Genomic DNA, 16,526 nt, shown 5'->3' with positions numbered 1-16,526 from the left:
TTTATTTATTTATTTATTTATTTATTTTTAGAGAGAGGGGAATTTATGACAGAGAGGGAAAGAAAAGTCATCTGTTGCCTATCCACGTGCCCAAATTGGGACCAGGCCTGCAACCGAGGCATGTGCCCTGACCAGGAATCAAACAGTGACTTTTCATTTTGTGGGATAACACCCAACCATCTGAGCCCACTGGGTAGGTCTTTACTATGTTTCTTATTTGCTCTTTATTCTGTCAATACAGTATATCTCATTAATTGATTTTCAAATGTTAACCAACCTTGTATTCCTGGGATAAATTCCATTTTGTTATGGTACATAATCCTTTTTATATGATGCTACATTGCTAGTATTAGGTTGAGGGTTATTTGTGTCTTATAAATATATTTTGATCCACATAAAAAGCGTAATATTTTTAGAATAAAAAATAGTACTTCCCATTTTTCGGAAGCTTTACATTTTCAAAGGAGTCTCTCGTAAATTGAATTATTCCCAGAATAATCAAAGACCATTAGAACAATGACCTTATCTGATCTCAGCTACCCATCTGGAAACTTAGCCATCATCCGAGTGCCCAACAAGACAGATGGCTTCACTTGTATTGTCCAAGACGACATGCCCGCTAACCCTGCCATCCTGGCAGTGCTGAATTCTTTTGGCAGAAGTTCCTGCTATCATCCCAATGGAAATGTCTGGTAGCTTCTAGTTTCCTCCTGCTGCCATTGTGTTTCTTGAGCTTGTGAAATTTTATTTTTCCTTTCATTTTTTCCAACTTTACTGAGATATAATCGACATACAATGTTTGTCTAATTTAAGGTGTACAACCATGTTGATCAATACACTTAAAAACTGTCAAAATGATTACCACAATAGCTAATACCTGCACCATGCCACCTAATTACCATTTTTTGTATTGAGAACAATTAATGTACACCTGTTAGAAACTTATGAATATAACATAGTATTATTAAGTGTAATTACTATGCTCTACATTAGATCCCCAGAACTTGTTCATCTTATAATGACGTTTTTGTTTTCCTTTTAAATGATAAAATGGCTTTAAGAAAATTTCTGTAAGTTAGTGGTCCTTAGATAGTAATTTGTAACTCAGAGAAATATTTGATTTATACCTTTCCATGTGCTTCTCAGTGGAAAAAATCCTAGGCAAATTTATAAACAAAGTTTATCATATTCTTTCTATAAACAGAAAGAAAATATGAAGTATACAATTTCAATATTATAAAAACTTATATAAATTATATGGTCACCCTAGGGATTTGGAATATGAATTCATATGGTCCTCTCTAGAATTTGGGTCCTAATAATATTACACTGCCTCATCTGAGGAAATAATTTACAGTGGACAGGTGCCACACTAGTTGTCATTGTTTGAGATATATTTCTAACTAGTAAGTTCATGTAGCCACAACCAACAGCATAACATACAAACAAAATCACTAGAGAAATTAAAGATTTTGATCCCATTTTTAATCTACTAACTTATCTACTCTGATTTAATATTACTTCATTTATGAGCAAGTAAAAATTTAGATTCTAACTTCAAATACAATTTAGCTCTTCAGAAAGTTATTCTCTCTCTTTACATTATGTAGAGGTATAACAGTCTCATCTTGAGAAATTCTGCCAGTTGCATTAAAGTTTGACATGGTCAGAACTTGAGAGAGTTAGGACACAGAAAGCTATTTTTGTTTGTAGTCCAATGCAGTATCAATCCACTATCTCTTGTATATTGGACAATTTTTACTTATCCTTCAGAGTTGCTCACTAGCAACTGTTTTACGTTTGTTGGGGCACTACATTAATTGTCACTAGATATTCATTAGTTTCTAGGACTTTTCCTTGAACAGTGAAGCCCTCTGAACCACCAACTCAACTCTTGGGCCCTCTGATATGGATTCCTTGATATGGTCCTAACTTCTTCTATAGCTGCCTCTTGTGAAACAAGCCACCCAAACCGCTGGACTGAAGATCTCTGAATGCATACCCCAGGTCTTTGCTGCTACATAGCATGTATCTGTACATGATATAGACTCAAAGAATGTTTATCAAATAAATAATTTATCCAGATAATTTGTATCCTACTTTCCCAGCTATATAAAATAATCACCTCAATTTCTCATTTGTATTTTGCTATTAGAGTACTACCGCTTATAAGTAGGGAAATAAGATGTTAATGATTTACTTAGGAGTCACTCATCACCAGCTCATCTAGTTGTTTTTTTTTTAATTTTGTAGCCAGTTGTATATTAAGAGATAGTCTTTTTAAAAGATTTTATTTATTTATTTTTAGAGAAAGGGAGAAAAAAAGAGAGGGAGAGAAACATCAATGTGTGGTTGCCTCTTGCATGCCCACATCTGGAGACCTGGCCCGCAACCTAGGCATGTGCCCTGATTGGGAATTAAACCAGTGACCCTTTGGTTCACAGGCTGGGACTCACTCCACTAAGCCACACTAGCCAAGGTCAATCTAGTTTTTAAAAAATAATTCATTATCAAATTAAGTCAACTTTCTGTGTACCAGAACTCTACATATTCTGTCTCCTGAAGAAAGGGATGGTGATTTAAGCTGGAAGAAGATGAAGAGTATGAGGATACAACTAAGTGGAATGGGAGTCATTAGTGCTACTAGCTTGCAGACTGTGCAGAGCTAAATTTGTATGTTTGCAGTAAAGTGTGGCATTAGTGATGCCAAAAGACTGGGGAACCCAGCGCATCTAAGTTCCACCTTCTGCTCTGTTATAGAGCCCTTATCCACCATAGTGATTTCAGAGATGTCTCCTGAGCCTCTTCTGCCCACACCTGACCCTGATGAGAGGCTTCCTAGGCTTCCTGGCTCCCAGGTGTCAGTGCTGTTAGAAAACACTTGTACTGAGGCCAGATTGGCTTTCCCCAGAGGTATACCCTCCCTGGTCTTCCTTTTGGCCTGGGTGGAAAATCTAAGCACTGGTCTTTTCCCTGTCTTTCACATATAGCCTACTCTCCTTATTTCTTCTTGTCCATACTAAAACCGTGCTTCATCCTTCTTCACAGCACATCATTTTCCAGATGCCTTTACCATCCTGGTTCCATCCATGAGACCCATTTTTGTTTATCAGAAGGTCTTGAATTAAACTTAGTACTTCAAATTAGCATAGAATTCTGTCACAGTCTTATCACCTGAGGTTTTCTATCATTTATAAGCTATTGCTAGCATGGACTACTACTCCCCTTGGTTAGCAAATGTCAGGGTGAATTTCAGAGTTGAATTACAATGTTTCTGTTTGTGATTGTTAATATCCTTTCTTCCCAGGATGTACATCAACATCTTGGGAGGCCAATGTTCAGATCAAGCCGGCAACAGAATAAGGGCTTGGAATTGGTCAAGTTCTGTTGCCTCCTCACCCTTGTTTCATTTAAACCTGTCTTCCTGGCTTTGAACCATTATGTTGGAATTCGCATCTTAGAACAAGACAAGATTTCAATCACTTTCCTAGCAATGGGCCAACAGGCAAGAATCAATATTGGAACCAAAGTGAAGGTAGGTACATTTTAAAAACAGTTAAAGCATTTAGAATAATAAGAGTAAAATAACTTTGTTAGTGTTGTTACTGATAAATTATACTTGTATGTCATCTACCATCCTAAGAATTTTGGAATTCAATTTAAAAACACATATGTGAAAGTTTCATATGGAGTTGAGGGAGTCTTATAATTGTTTCTTCATCCTCACAAATTCCATCTAATTCAGACTTGAATCCAAGTAACGTTTACCTAGTGTTTGGCTCTGTGACTGTATAGTGCTGCTTTGAGGGTTTGGTTTTAGGATTTTGTATTGTGTTTGCTTTTCTCTGTACTATAGTAGAAAGCCCTGAGCTAAGTCAGGAGACCTGGGTTCTAACCATGTTCAAGGCCAAGCATAAACTCTATTTCCTTGGAGACACTTCCAGACTGCCTAGCCCTTGGCCCAGTGAGGGTCAGTCATGTCCTTCTCTGGGCTCTCCACGAACTCACCTCTATCCCTGTTCTTTCTGAACCATGATTCTATGGTGTATTCTAAAAGTGCCCTCACAGCACTTTTCCTACTAGATGGTAAACTCCCGAATTACAGGATCTCTATTTTACTGATTCCTCTATCCTGCCCAAGGCATGGCCCAGAGTACACTCTCAGTAACTGACAATACTGTGCATTGGTTAAGAACATGGACTTCAACTTCTGGCCAAGATGGAGGCATAGATAGACACCCTGTGCCTTTTCGTACAACCAAAATAAGGACAACAACAATTAAAAAAAAACAATAAAAACAGAACTGACAGAAAATCGAACTGTATGGAAGTCCGACAACCAAGGAGTTAAAGAAGACACATTCATCCAGACCTGTACGAGAGGCAGAGAGGAACTTGCAGCAAAGCGGCGGCTGGTGGACCCAGCAAGGTGGCAGATTGTGGAGTGGGGTGTGGTGCGCAGGGTGGCTGGCAGACAGGGCAGTCCCATACTGGTGTGCAGATAAACCAGGCGAAACTGGGGAGTGAGACAGATCGCACAACCCAGTGTCCCAGTGTAAGGAAATAAAGCCTCAAATCACTGATTGTAAACACCTGTGGGGGTTGAGGTGCTGGAAGAAACTCCCAGCCTCACAGGAGAGTTCGTGGGAGAGACCCACAGGGTCCTAGAACATACACAAACCCACCCACCTGGGAATCATCACCAGAAGGGCCCAGGTTGCTTGGGGGAAGTTGCAAAAATGATTGAAATATGCCACTATCCAGGTTGCTTTGCTGGATAGAGAAATGACTGAAATCTGGCAGAAAGTAGAGCAAGCGCCATTGTTCCCTCTTGGACCCCTCCCCAACATACTGTGTTACAAAGCAGTGAAAGGGGTTGCCCTGCCCTGGTGAACACCTAAGGCTCCGCCCCTCATACATAACAGGCACATCAAGACAAAAAAAAAATGGCCCAAACAAAAGAACAGATCAAAGCTCCAGAAAAAAATACAACTAAACAACAAAGAGGTAGCCAACCTATCAGATACACAGTTCAAAACACTGGTAATGAGGGTGCTCACAGAATTGGTTGAATTTGGTCGCAAATTAGATGAAAAAATGAAGGCTACACTAAGTGAAATAAGGAAATGTACAGGAAACCGACAGTGATGAGAAGGAACTGGGACTCAAATCAATGGTGTGGACCAGAAGGAAGAAAGAAAGATCCAAATCAGAAAAGAAATGAACGTACAAGAATTCAAAAAATTGAGGAGAAGCTTAGGAACCTCCAGGACATCTTTAAATGTTCCAACACCCGAATTATAAGGGTACCAGAGGAGAAGAGCAACAAGCAGGAAAAGTTATTTGAACAAATAATAAGGAGAACTTCCCCAAGCTGGCAAAAGAAATAGACTTCCAGGAAGTCCAAGAAGCTCAGAGAGTCCCAAAGAAGTTGGACCCACACACCAAGATACATCTAATTACACTAGCCAAGATTAAAGATAAGGAGAGAGTCTTAAAAGCAGCAAGACAAAAGGAGAATTACCTACAAAGGAGTTCCCATAAGACTTTCAACTGATTTCTTTTTTTTTTCTCCAGAGGTAGTTTCATTTTTTATGTTTTAGTTTTCTTTTTTTAAAAATATATTTTATTGGCCCTGGCTGGTGTAGCTCAGTGGATTGAGCATGGGCTGTGAATCAAAGTGTCGCAGGTTCGATTCTCAGTCAGGCCACATACCTGGGTTGCAGGCCACAGCCCCCAGCAACCGCACATTGATGTTTCTCTCTCTCTCTCTCTCCCTCCTTCCCTCTCTAAAAATAAATAAATAAAATCTTAAAATATATATATATATATATTTATTGATTATGCTATTACAGTTGTCCCATTATCCCCCTTTCATTCCCTCCACCTACACACCCTCTCCCACCCACATTCCCCTCCTTTTGTTCATGTCCATGTGTCATAAGTTCTTTAGCTTCTACATTTCCCATACTACACCTGCCCTCCCCCTGTCTATTTTCTACCTCCCATATATGCTACTTATTCTTGGTACCTTTTCCCCCTCTCTCCTCCTCCCACTCTCCTGTTGCTAAATCCATGTGATTTCCAGTTCTGTGGTTCTGTTCCTGTTCTAGTTGTTTGCTTAGCTGGCTTTTGTTTTAGGTGTGGTTGTTAATAATTGTGAGTTTGCTGTCATTTTATTATACATGTTTTTGATCTTCTTTTTCTTAGATAAGTCCCTATAACATTTCATAAAATAAGGGCTTGGTGATGATGAACTCCTTTAACTTGACCTTATCTGAGAAGCACTTTATCTACCCTTCCATTCTAAATGAAAGCTTTGCTGGATAGAGCAATCTTGGATGTAGGTCCTTGCCTTTCATGACTTGGAATAGTTCTTTCCAGCCCCTTTTTGCCCACAAGATCTCTTTTGAGAAATCAGCTGACAGTCTGATGGGAACTCCTTTGTAGGTTACTGTCTCCTTATCTCTTCCTTACAGGCAAGTTGGAGTGATACTTTGAAAACATAAGTCTGGTCAAAACTATCCAGTGGCTTCTTATCTTAGTCAGAGTAAGCCAAGGTCCTATAAAAGACAAAGACCTGCAATTCTGTACCTGACCTGGACTTCCTTATTTTAATATGCCCTCTTACCACTCACCCTGCTCCTTCTTGCTTTTCCTAGACAATACCCGGTGTGTCCCTGCTATAGGACTTCTGCACTTACTATTTCTTCAACCTAAAAACCGTTCCTCCTACATTTAGCATGTGGCTGCTGCCTACCTTTTTTCAGATTTCTGCTCAGAGTCCTGACCACCCATTCTAAACTAGCAGTACCCCCCCCCCCCTTCCTCCACCCTGGCACTCTGAACACACTCATATGACTTCTTGGGCCATATGCCACAAGTTTTAATATGTAGTGTTCTAATTTTCTTTCACTTCTAACTAGTTTATGATTTCTATTTGGATTACTTCAACCCCATAGTTATTGAGTTTTCACATACATAAAAAAATTACTACCCCTTTCTTGTTAATAGCCAAAGAACATGGCTTGCATTTTTTCCTGCTGTTTAAAATGTATCAACATTTTCTGTGGTTGATTGCATAATTTTCATGCAATGCACATTAGACACCCCCTCCCCATGGAGTATTTTTGGCACAAAATTGCACATGTCTAATTGTTCTATTCACACTTCTCTCTATTCCTTTTCTTTTTATAGTATTGGTTTATTTCTAAGAAATATATGAAAGTCTCCCAACATTGGTGTGAATTTGTCTATTTTTCATACTATTTCTACCAGATTTTCTTTATATATCTTGAAACTCCGTGATTAGGAAATTTAAGATGTTGTCTATCTTCTCAGTGAGTTGTGCCCCTCCCCCCGTGCCAGCTTCCACCTCACTTATTTGCCCTTCAGCGCTGCCCATTATGTGACTCAGGGTATCAATGAGGGGAATTGGTGTGGGGTTTGAAATAATTTTTCATTTTATCATTCTTGTCTGCCTTTACTATTTAACAATAAATTTAAAATTTTTCCCAATTTCCCTTTTTAATGGCCTTTGGCTTAAATGCTATTCTACCTGATGTTAAATTTCTATACCTGCTTTCTTTTAGTTAGCATTTGCTTGCTGCACTGTTTTCCCCCTTAGATTACGACCTTTTAACCCAGTTGAATCCAGTTTCAAGTTGGATGTGTCTCTTGTAAACACATACAGATGGATTTTGTTGCTTTCCTCAACCTAATAAAATCAGTCTTGTAATGTGTTCTATTTTAACAGTTACTCTAAAATTTTTAGCTATATATTTTATATGTATAGAATTAACTTCCAAGTCCTCTAGTTACTTCTTTTCCTTGATAACAATAATCCTCTCAAATCCTTCAGAAAATATTAATTATATATATTCTAAAGTCTTCCTCTGGCTACTAATTCTGTTTCCTTGAATATAAGCATCTTTGATAGGTAAATCTGGTGCCTCTCTGTCATGGAGTCAAAATTCCTCAAATGTTTGGTGATTCTTGGTTGTGTGTTCATTTCTGTGGTCGAGAATCCCTATCTTCCTGCGTATTCTGCTAACTGAAGTTTGCTTCTGATGACTGTGGGGAGGATGTATGTGTGGTGGAGGGGTCGAAGACTAGCCCCACTGTGAGGCTCAATGCAGGGGGAGGACAAGGGCTACCTTCCTGCCCACTATTCTAGTATTTGCCTCAGGGCCCCTCCTGCTTCTCATTTCTGTTGACTTTCAGCTCCGAATGTGTGTGTTTTAGGTTAATGGTTTCATTCGGTCATTTATCACTCTGGATATGGCTCCCATCTGCTTTTTGATTTTTCAGAATTCCTGAAGATTATTTCTGCTGATGAAAATTTTTCATATTTTCTAAAACCATTATTGATCTCCAAAAAAGTTTTCTGTCATATTATGAGATTTGAAATTGAAAGGAAATTAAAAAATGCTGATCCATTCTTATCATCCATCTCATACTCCTTCCTCCTGCCCTTCCTTCCTCCCCTCCATCCTTTCTGTCTGTGGGGAAGGGATGAAAATGCAGAAAGATGTTGTGAGTTCTTGTGTCTTTTGCAGGTAAGTGGTCACTCAGCTTTCAGAGGGCAGTAATTCAGCTTATATTTAGTCTGACCCACTAAACGGCCCTCTAGGCTGGTCCTGAAGCTACAGACTAGAAAATTCGCAGGCAAGGCTGTGCTAGCAGGTCCATTCACCTTCCTGCAGCTGCAAACAGATGTCAGCCTGAATCACAGGCTATGAAGAAGTAAGGAGAGCAGGGGCTGAGGAAGGGTCATGGAGAGGTTAATGTGGACCGGGCTCCTGGAGGTAGGGGTACCTTTTAGAAGGAAGAGTTTTAGTCCTTCTAGTCCTCTTTGAAAACCCAGCTAAGGTACTACCTCATCTGAGGAAGGTTGCCTCCTCAGTGCCCCATCAGCCTCCAAGCCAGTGCTCACAACATGGGCCCCTACTTGGCACTTCCCAGGAAGAAACTGTGTTTGCAGCATCTCTGTGCTCCCCTAGTATATGCTGGTTAAATTACTTGACTAAATTGTAAGTATTTGAAAGTATCCAGATCATTTACTCTGGCCTACTCTGGTCTCTCAAGTCTCCACAGCATTTCAGCTCGCTCCCTTGTTCAGGTTAGAGTGACACCACTGCCCCTGTTTATAATCAGACTCAAGAGGGAATCCAAACCCAAATTAGTGTAACCACTGGCCTCGGCCCACAGAAAGGCATTCCCACTACCAGATCCTCAGCTTCCCTTCTCTTTCTCTTTGCTGAAAAGCTAGTGAACCCTGAGGAGATTCCAGTTCACCGCTACATCAACGAGAATGACCTTCTTCTGCTGGCCACTTTAATAAAGATTCGACGCCTGTTTCATAAACTTGAAGGATGTGTAAATTTCCCATCTGGCCAGGTTTGGGCAAAATTTAAGCAACCATCTTACCTTTCTTCACTTTCTGTAAAACTAATGGCCCTCTGTCACAGTTCTGGTATAAAGCAAGATAAAATAACAGCAATAGCAGCTATAATAAATGAAAAAACTTAACTAAGAATGCAGATGTTTTCATTTGTTTCATTGATTTTTTTAGGAGGGGGTATGGGAGATTTCAAGAAATATGTATAAAATGACTAGAAAAGACCAAGAAATACGATTTATTATAAATTTAGAACACATCCTGCATCGTCACTGGTTTACATTCTTGGTTGGAGAAGAAACAACTTGCTTCAGGACACCACAGAATGATAAAATCAGCAAACCTGTCTGTAGCAGTTAGAGTATTATCAAGAAAACAGAAAGCAGAGGGAAATTAGATGCTTCCAAAACCATCTGAAAGGCTGGGGAAGTGGAGGTCAAGGAAAACCCCACTGGCTTTCAGGAAACCTAGAAGTGAGAGGATCTCAGGAAGCTAGGAAGCCAATAGCACTGACATGAAAGAGTGGCAGGGGCTCCTCTGGAAGCCACCACCTGGCCGTAGGGCGCAGGCATAACTGCTGTCCGCGTGGATGGCCGCCCCTCTTGCCAGGGATGAATGGCAGCTGCTGCTTCTCTCCCACATGGCAGACCTCAGGCAGGCACCTCTTGCTGGGAATCCTACCAGGAGCTACTGGCAAAGGATTCTGGAACATTATGTATCTCCCCTTCCAAGGGGACAGAGGAGGGTCTGCAGAATCTGCAGGGACAGCCCAGCACTGATTGTTTCTTCTGCTCAGTGATAAAGTTCCTTTATCACTATCAGAGCAGATGTCAGAATTGAGAGCTGGACATGGCCTTGGACAAGCACCTGGACCCTGCCTCTCTTCAACTTCTGGACCTAGGTCCCTGTTCTTTTTTTTTATATATATAATATTAGTTTTATTGGAATGGAATGGCCACATATAGCCTAAAACTATCATTCACCTTTTACTTTTTAAATTTCCTTGTAATTATAGTTGACATACAATGTTATATTCGTTTCAGATGTACAATATAGTGATTCGATATTAACATACCTTATAAAGTGATCACCACAATAAGTCTAGTAACCATCTGTCACTATACACAGTTATTATGATTATTATTGACTTTGTTCCTTATGCTGTAGAGTACATCCCCATGACATGTTATAACTGGAAGTTTGTACGTCCTACTCCCCTACTCCTTTTCGGTCCAATGCCCTGTTCTCTGTTCTCTGGGAGAGGGAGAAATGTACGGCAGTTTGAGGGGCCATTCCTATAGAGAATTCCAAATTTGGTGCTAATGCACCAGAGGGATTAAGCCTCTCAACCATTCACCATTTAGGGTGAAGTACTAAATCACATTGTTTTCCTGTAAAGAGTCAGCTGACAAAGGCCAAGAAGAGAATGGAAGGGAATGGGAGGGGATGGAAGGGACAGGAGTGTTAGAATGGGATATTCAGGGGAAGGCTGAGTACTGAAGGAAGTAGGAACTAAGGGGAAGCAGCTGAGCCCCTGGGAGACAGGGCCTAATTCTTGGTATTAACCCATTCACCACCTTTTATGTTGTTGTTGCCTTTAGTTAGATTGCTTAATAGAAACTGTTACATTGAAGGTTCAAGTCTATAATTTTTTCATTTCCATTCTTGCTAACCTCCACTGCTCTTTCTAAAAAAGAGATTCTTAGACTCACATTTTGCTGAATACTAAATCTCTCTTTTTGATTTTTGCCTCTTCCTTTTCATTGATAAGCAAACTTTTAGTTTCTATCAAGTGAGATAGAATTAATAAATAATTGAGATAATATGTGTAAGCATATCTCTGAAAATTAGCACATGACCGTAAAACAAGTAACAATCACAACAAAGTCTTTTTTTATTTTATTTTATTTTTTTATTAAATTTTCTTTTTTTTTATTTTAATCATTGTTCAAGTACATTTTTCTCCCCCCTACTCCCATTCCAGCCCGCCCACCCAACCCTCCCCCCTTCCCCCATTACCCCCCACCCCTAGTTTTTGTCCATGTGTCCTCCAAATTTGTTCCTGTAATCCCTACCCATTCCCCCCTGAAATTCCCTCTTCTCTCCCCTCTGGCCACTGTCAGGCTATCCCCTATTTCAGTGTCTTTGGTTATATTTTGCTAGTTTTTGTTTTGTTTTGTTTTGTTTTGTTGTTTAGATTCCTGTTAAAGGTGATATCATGTGGTATTTGTCTTTCACTGCCTGGCTTGTTTCACTTAGCATAATGCTTTCCAGCTCCATCCATGCTGTTGCAAAGGGTATGAGCTCCTTCTTTCTTTCTGCTGCATAGAATTCCATTGTGTAAATGTACCATAGTTTTTTGATCCATTCATTTACTGATGGGCATCTAGGTTGCTTCCAGCACCTAGCTATTGTAAATTGTGCTGCTATGAACATTGGGGTGCAAAGGTTCTTTTGTATTGGTGTTTTAGTGTTCTTAGGATAGAGTCCCAGCAATGGAATTGCTGGGTCATAAGGCAGATCCATTTTTAGTTTTCTGAGGAAGTTCCAAACTGCTTTCCATAGTGGTTGTACCACTCTGCAGTCCCACCAACAGTGCACTAGGGACCCCCTTTCTCCACATCCTCTCCAACACTTGTTGTTTGTTGCTTTGTTTATGATGGCCATTCTGACTGGTGTGAAGTGATATCTCATTGTGGTTTTAATCTGCATCTCTCTGATGGCTAGCGATATTGAGCATCACTTCATGTGTCTTTGGATTTTCTGTATGTCCTCCTTGGAGAAGTGTCAATCACAACAAAGTCTTGACTGAACCTGTTTTTGTACATCAGGAAAAACTATGTCAGGGTTGCTAAACCCATAGTAGAGACTGCATAAGGTCTTGATTAACAGGAGATAGGCAGGATAATGGGATAATATCTTTTCAATTTCTTTTTGCAGTAGTTTCATGTGTAAAGCATAGTGGTTAGACAATCACATACTTTACAAAGTAATCCTCTGATATTTCAAGTACCCACCTGGCACCACACATAGTGATTACAATATTATTGACTATATTATCTATGTTGTACTTTACATCCCTGTAATTATTTTGTGACTATCAATTTGTAGTTCTTAATCCCTTTGACTTTTTCACCTAGACCCCAGCCTCCCTTCCTCCCCTCTGTCAATCATTGGTCTGTTCTCTGTATCAATGAGTCTGTTTCCATTTTGTTTGTTCATTTTGTTTCTTAGATTCCACATGTAAGTGAAATCATATGGTGTTTGTCTTAGTCTAACTGGCTTATTTCACTTAGCATAATGCTCTCCAAATCCATCCAAGTTTACCCAAAGAAACCTGAAACATTTATTTGAAAGAATTTAAGTACCTGTATGTTCATTGCAGTGCTATTTACACAAGATTTGAAAGGGCCCAAGTGTCCATTAGTAGATGAGTGGATAAAAATACTGTGGTACCTTTACACAATGGAATACTACTTGGCCATGAAAAAGAAGGAAATCTTACTGCTTGCAACAGCATGGATGGACATGAAGAGCATTATGCTAAGTGAAATAAGACAGTCAGAGAAAGACCATATGATTTCACTCACTTGTGGAATTTAATAAACTATCAAGCAGAATAGACACAGGCTCATAGATAGGGAGCTGGCTAACAGCTGGTGGGGTGTCTGGGAGGGTGGTGAAAGGATTGAACAAAAAACAAAAAGGAAAAAGAAACGCCTCATGGGCATAGACAACAGTGTGGTGATCACCAGGGGAGAGGGGTGAGTGGGGAGGTAGAAAATGGTAAAGGGGACATAAATGGTGATGGAAGGAGACTTGATTTGGAGTGGTGAATGGACAATGTGTTGTGGAATTGTGCACCTGAAACCTGTATTATTTTGTTAACCAGTGTCACCCCAATAAATTCAATAAAAAGGAAAAAAGAGAATACCTCTGTATGAAACAAATTAGCAAGTCAAAAATGGGTGATATAAGACTACACGTGTCCACAGCCAGGAAGAGAAACACTGAAATTTCTCTATCCCACCTTGTGGAGATCCAGCACTAGCCAAAGCATAGACGAGTCTGGGGAAAAACAGCTCTGTTGTTCGCATCCACTTTATTCTCTACAGGACTGGCAATGGGAAATGAACATGAGAGTGTAACATCGCCCAGACTTCAGAGATCATGTCATTTCCCAAATAACACAAAGGCACTTTCTGTGTTAAACTATTAAGTAAAGTGACAACACACTGAAAAAAAATCAACTGTCCCCTTTCTTGTTCACGTGAAAATATATTACCCAACAAATGCTAAATGAATGAATGTAGTGAAATCTCTACCCAGGATGTGTATGGCCATGCAAAAAAGTTCTGGATGTCTCTTCATTGCTTTATTTGTGCTCCATGGTGTGGGTTGTGAATACACTCAAAGTGATTCATCTCAAAGCTGAGTCCCCACCTATCCATCTGGGGAAAACTTGGTTTTTTTGGAATTGACCTAGCACAGATTACAAATTTCTATTAAAAAATAAACATGGCTGACACTGTACATATAAATTGAATGTGTTAATAAACCATGTTTTTATTTCAGGTTTCACCCCATTCATTTGTTCATCTGTTTGATAACTATTTATTCAATGCCTGCTTTGTGCCAAGCACTAGTGATACAAAACTAGGAATCATACTTCCTTCTTTTCAAGGAAAAAGAGATGCAAAAAGAGATAATGACAAAATAATGAGGTAAGTGCAGTGACAGAAGCACAGGGAGCACAAAAAGAGAGCACCTGTGCCAACCTGGGCACCAGGTTGAGAAACTCATTTTCACCAGGGGCCACATCAGGCTCATGGTTGCCTTCAAAGGGTCGAATATAATTTTAGGGCTGTATAAATGTAACTGCTCCTTAACAGTTAGGTGAGAGCTCGGCGCTGCCTCTTGGTAGAAACAAGGTGCTGGGCCAGATAAAACAAGGTGGAGGGCCGGATTCGGCCCTCAGGCTTTGTGTTTGCCACCTGTGCTTTAGTGGATGGACTGGATGCAGGAATCACAAGTGATTCAAATGATGCCCACAAAGCCACAAATGCCTAGATGATGAGTAAATGAGCATATGCTCAGCCCCTTGCAGTGTCCCACACCATCAGGTGAGCAAGACAAGGCCAGAGATGTCTTAGGCACATTTCACCCTTGACTAAGCATGTAAACCAAAAGACCTCCAGAAAGATAGAGAAAGAAAAGCAGAGGATCGCAGGTGTCATTCCAGGCATGGAGGGTAGAGGGGTATGACTTGGCTTCAGTCCAAAGAGGAAAGTTCAACTGCGGATAGAGTCAGTTCATGAGATCTTGGGACAGCTCAGAAGGAAATACATAGCACTGGACAGAGTGTCAATTTAGGATACTATGAAGATTCTCTACACTCACTCTAATCTATATACCAGTGGTCAGCAAAAGGCTGAGACTGTGAAATGTGGAAGTGATAGAAAAGGGTAACAAGCTTGCCAAGTAGGGAAGGCATCCATGTGCACATTTATTCATTCAATAAAAAGTTAACACACGCAAGCCACTGTACATGGCCCTCATGGAGTTTATCTTCCAGGCAGAGAAACAATGAAATAAATAATTTCAGAATGGGATAAATGCAATAATAAAACCAAAGAAAGTAATGTAAATGAGCACCATGGGGTAAGTAGGAAAACTATATTATGTGGTCTGAGCACCATGGGGTATGTAGGGAAACTATATTATGTGGTTGTGGCCTCTTGAAGGGGCCAATATGTAACCTCTGAAAAAAAATCTGTCATATGATGAGCTAGGGAAACAGTGGGAATGAGTTTGTGGGCATGTTCCATTAACAGAAGGCCACTGTGAGTGACGGTGAGTGTGGTGCCAGGTGAGGCTGGCCAGGTAGGAGAAAGCCTGCTGAGCCAGGGCTCTGTGTGAGAGGGTAAGGAGTTTGGATTTTATTCCACACACACTTGTGGAATAAGACCCTTTATTTAAGGGGCGCCAATTACAAAAGCCTGTAGAGTTGATCTAATGACTCATCACCCTATATACTTTTACTCTGGTTGTCAATGAAAGCTGGGATCAAGGATAGAAAGCAATGAGAATGCTCAAATAACATCTGGAGAACATATAAATTGGCACCATCACTTTGGAGAGCAATTCATATTATCTACTAAGCTGGGTATGTGCATGCCCCAGCATATGGAAGTTCCATTCCTACAATAGATAAATCCTAGAAAAACCCACACGTACACAAAGAGACAAAAACATTGCTCACTGCAGGTAAATTTTGGTGTCCCTCCCAAATTCATAGACATCTCATCCCCATGTTGTACTATTTGGAGGGGAGGCCTTCAGGAGATAATCAGGTCATGAAGCTGGAGCCTTTAACAATGCCCTTATAAGAAGAGGCTCACTCTTTCCTCCATGTGAGGCTACTAGGAGAAGTCAGCTGCCTGCAACCTAGAAGAGGGTTCTCACCAGGACCCAGCTATGCTGGCGCCCTGATTTCGGACTTCTAGCCTTCAGAACAGTGAGACATACATTTCTGTTGTTCATAAGCTTCCCAGCCTGTGGTGCTTTGTTAGAAAAGCCTGAACTAAGACATGGTACATTACACACAGGGGAATTCCATACAGCAATGAAAAGAAATGAACTTGAACTACCTGAATCACTAGGAGCGACCCTCAAAAATATTTTCACTTTGAATATAAAATCAAGAGGGCAGAGAAACATGTTCAGTTTTTTTCTATCAATATAGTTTTAAAGTATGCAAAAGAACCCTGTGTATCACTTAGTTAGGCATACCTATAAAGAAAGCATGAGAATGATAGATATCAAGTACGGGCTGGTGCTTCCCACCGGGGGTGTAGGTGATGGGGAGAGGTACACAAGGGGCCTTGGCTATTTCTTAAGCAAGGTGGTAAGTTCATGAGCCCTCATTAGTTATTCTTTGCATATTTTGAACATTGGAAATTATTCTTTTTTTTTATTTTTTAAAAGTCTGGCCAGAAGCAGGCAAGCAAATATCCAAGACATTTGAAGCATTTATTGGGGAGAAGCAACAAATTTGTGAGTCAGTAGAGGCTTTAATTGAATACTTACAGGTAGAATAGGGAATCAGGCCATGAAGGTTGGAACT

The 16,526-nt window shown here is 40.2% G+C and overlaps 1 protein-coding gene across 1 annotated transcript in view; it reads left to right on the top strand.

Moving 5' to 3' along the window:
- The window catches only part of ERICH6 (glutamate rich 6), a 30,476-nt gene extending 20,796 nt beyond the window's left edge, over positions 1 to 9,680 (top strand). The window contains 4 exon segments of the mRNA XM_036015955.1: positions 537 to 692; positions 3,308 to 3,399; positions 3,402 to 3,535; positions 9,268 to 9,680. Coding sequence (XP_035871848.1) covers positions 537 to 692; positions 3,308 to 3,399; positions 3,402 to 3,535; positions 9,268 to 9,531 — 646 coding nt within the window. The 3' untranslated portion in view covers positions 9,532 to 9,680.
- The last annotated feature ends 6,846 nt before the right edge of the window (positions 9,681 to 16,526 follow it).

Source organism: Phyllostomus discolor, chromosome 2, assembly GCF_004126475.2.
Source record: "Phyllostomus discolor isolate MPI-MPIP mPhyDis1 chromosome 2, mPhyDis1.pri.v3, whole genome shotgun sequence".
NCBI classification, from domain to species: Eukaryota; Metazoa; Chordata; class Mammalia; order Chiroptera; family Phyllostomidae; genus Phyllostomus; species Phyllostomus discolor.
Note: the sequence above shows the minus strand (reverse complement) of the source record. Positions and strands in the feature narration are given on the sequence as shown.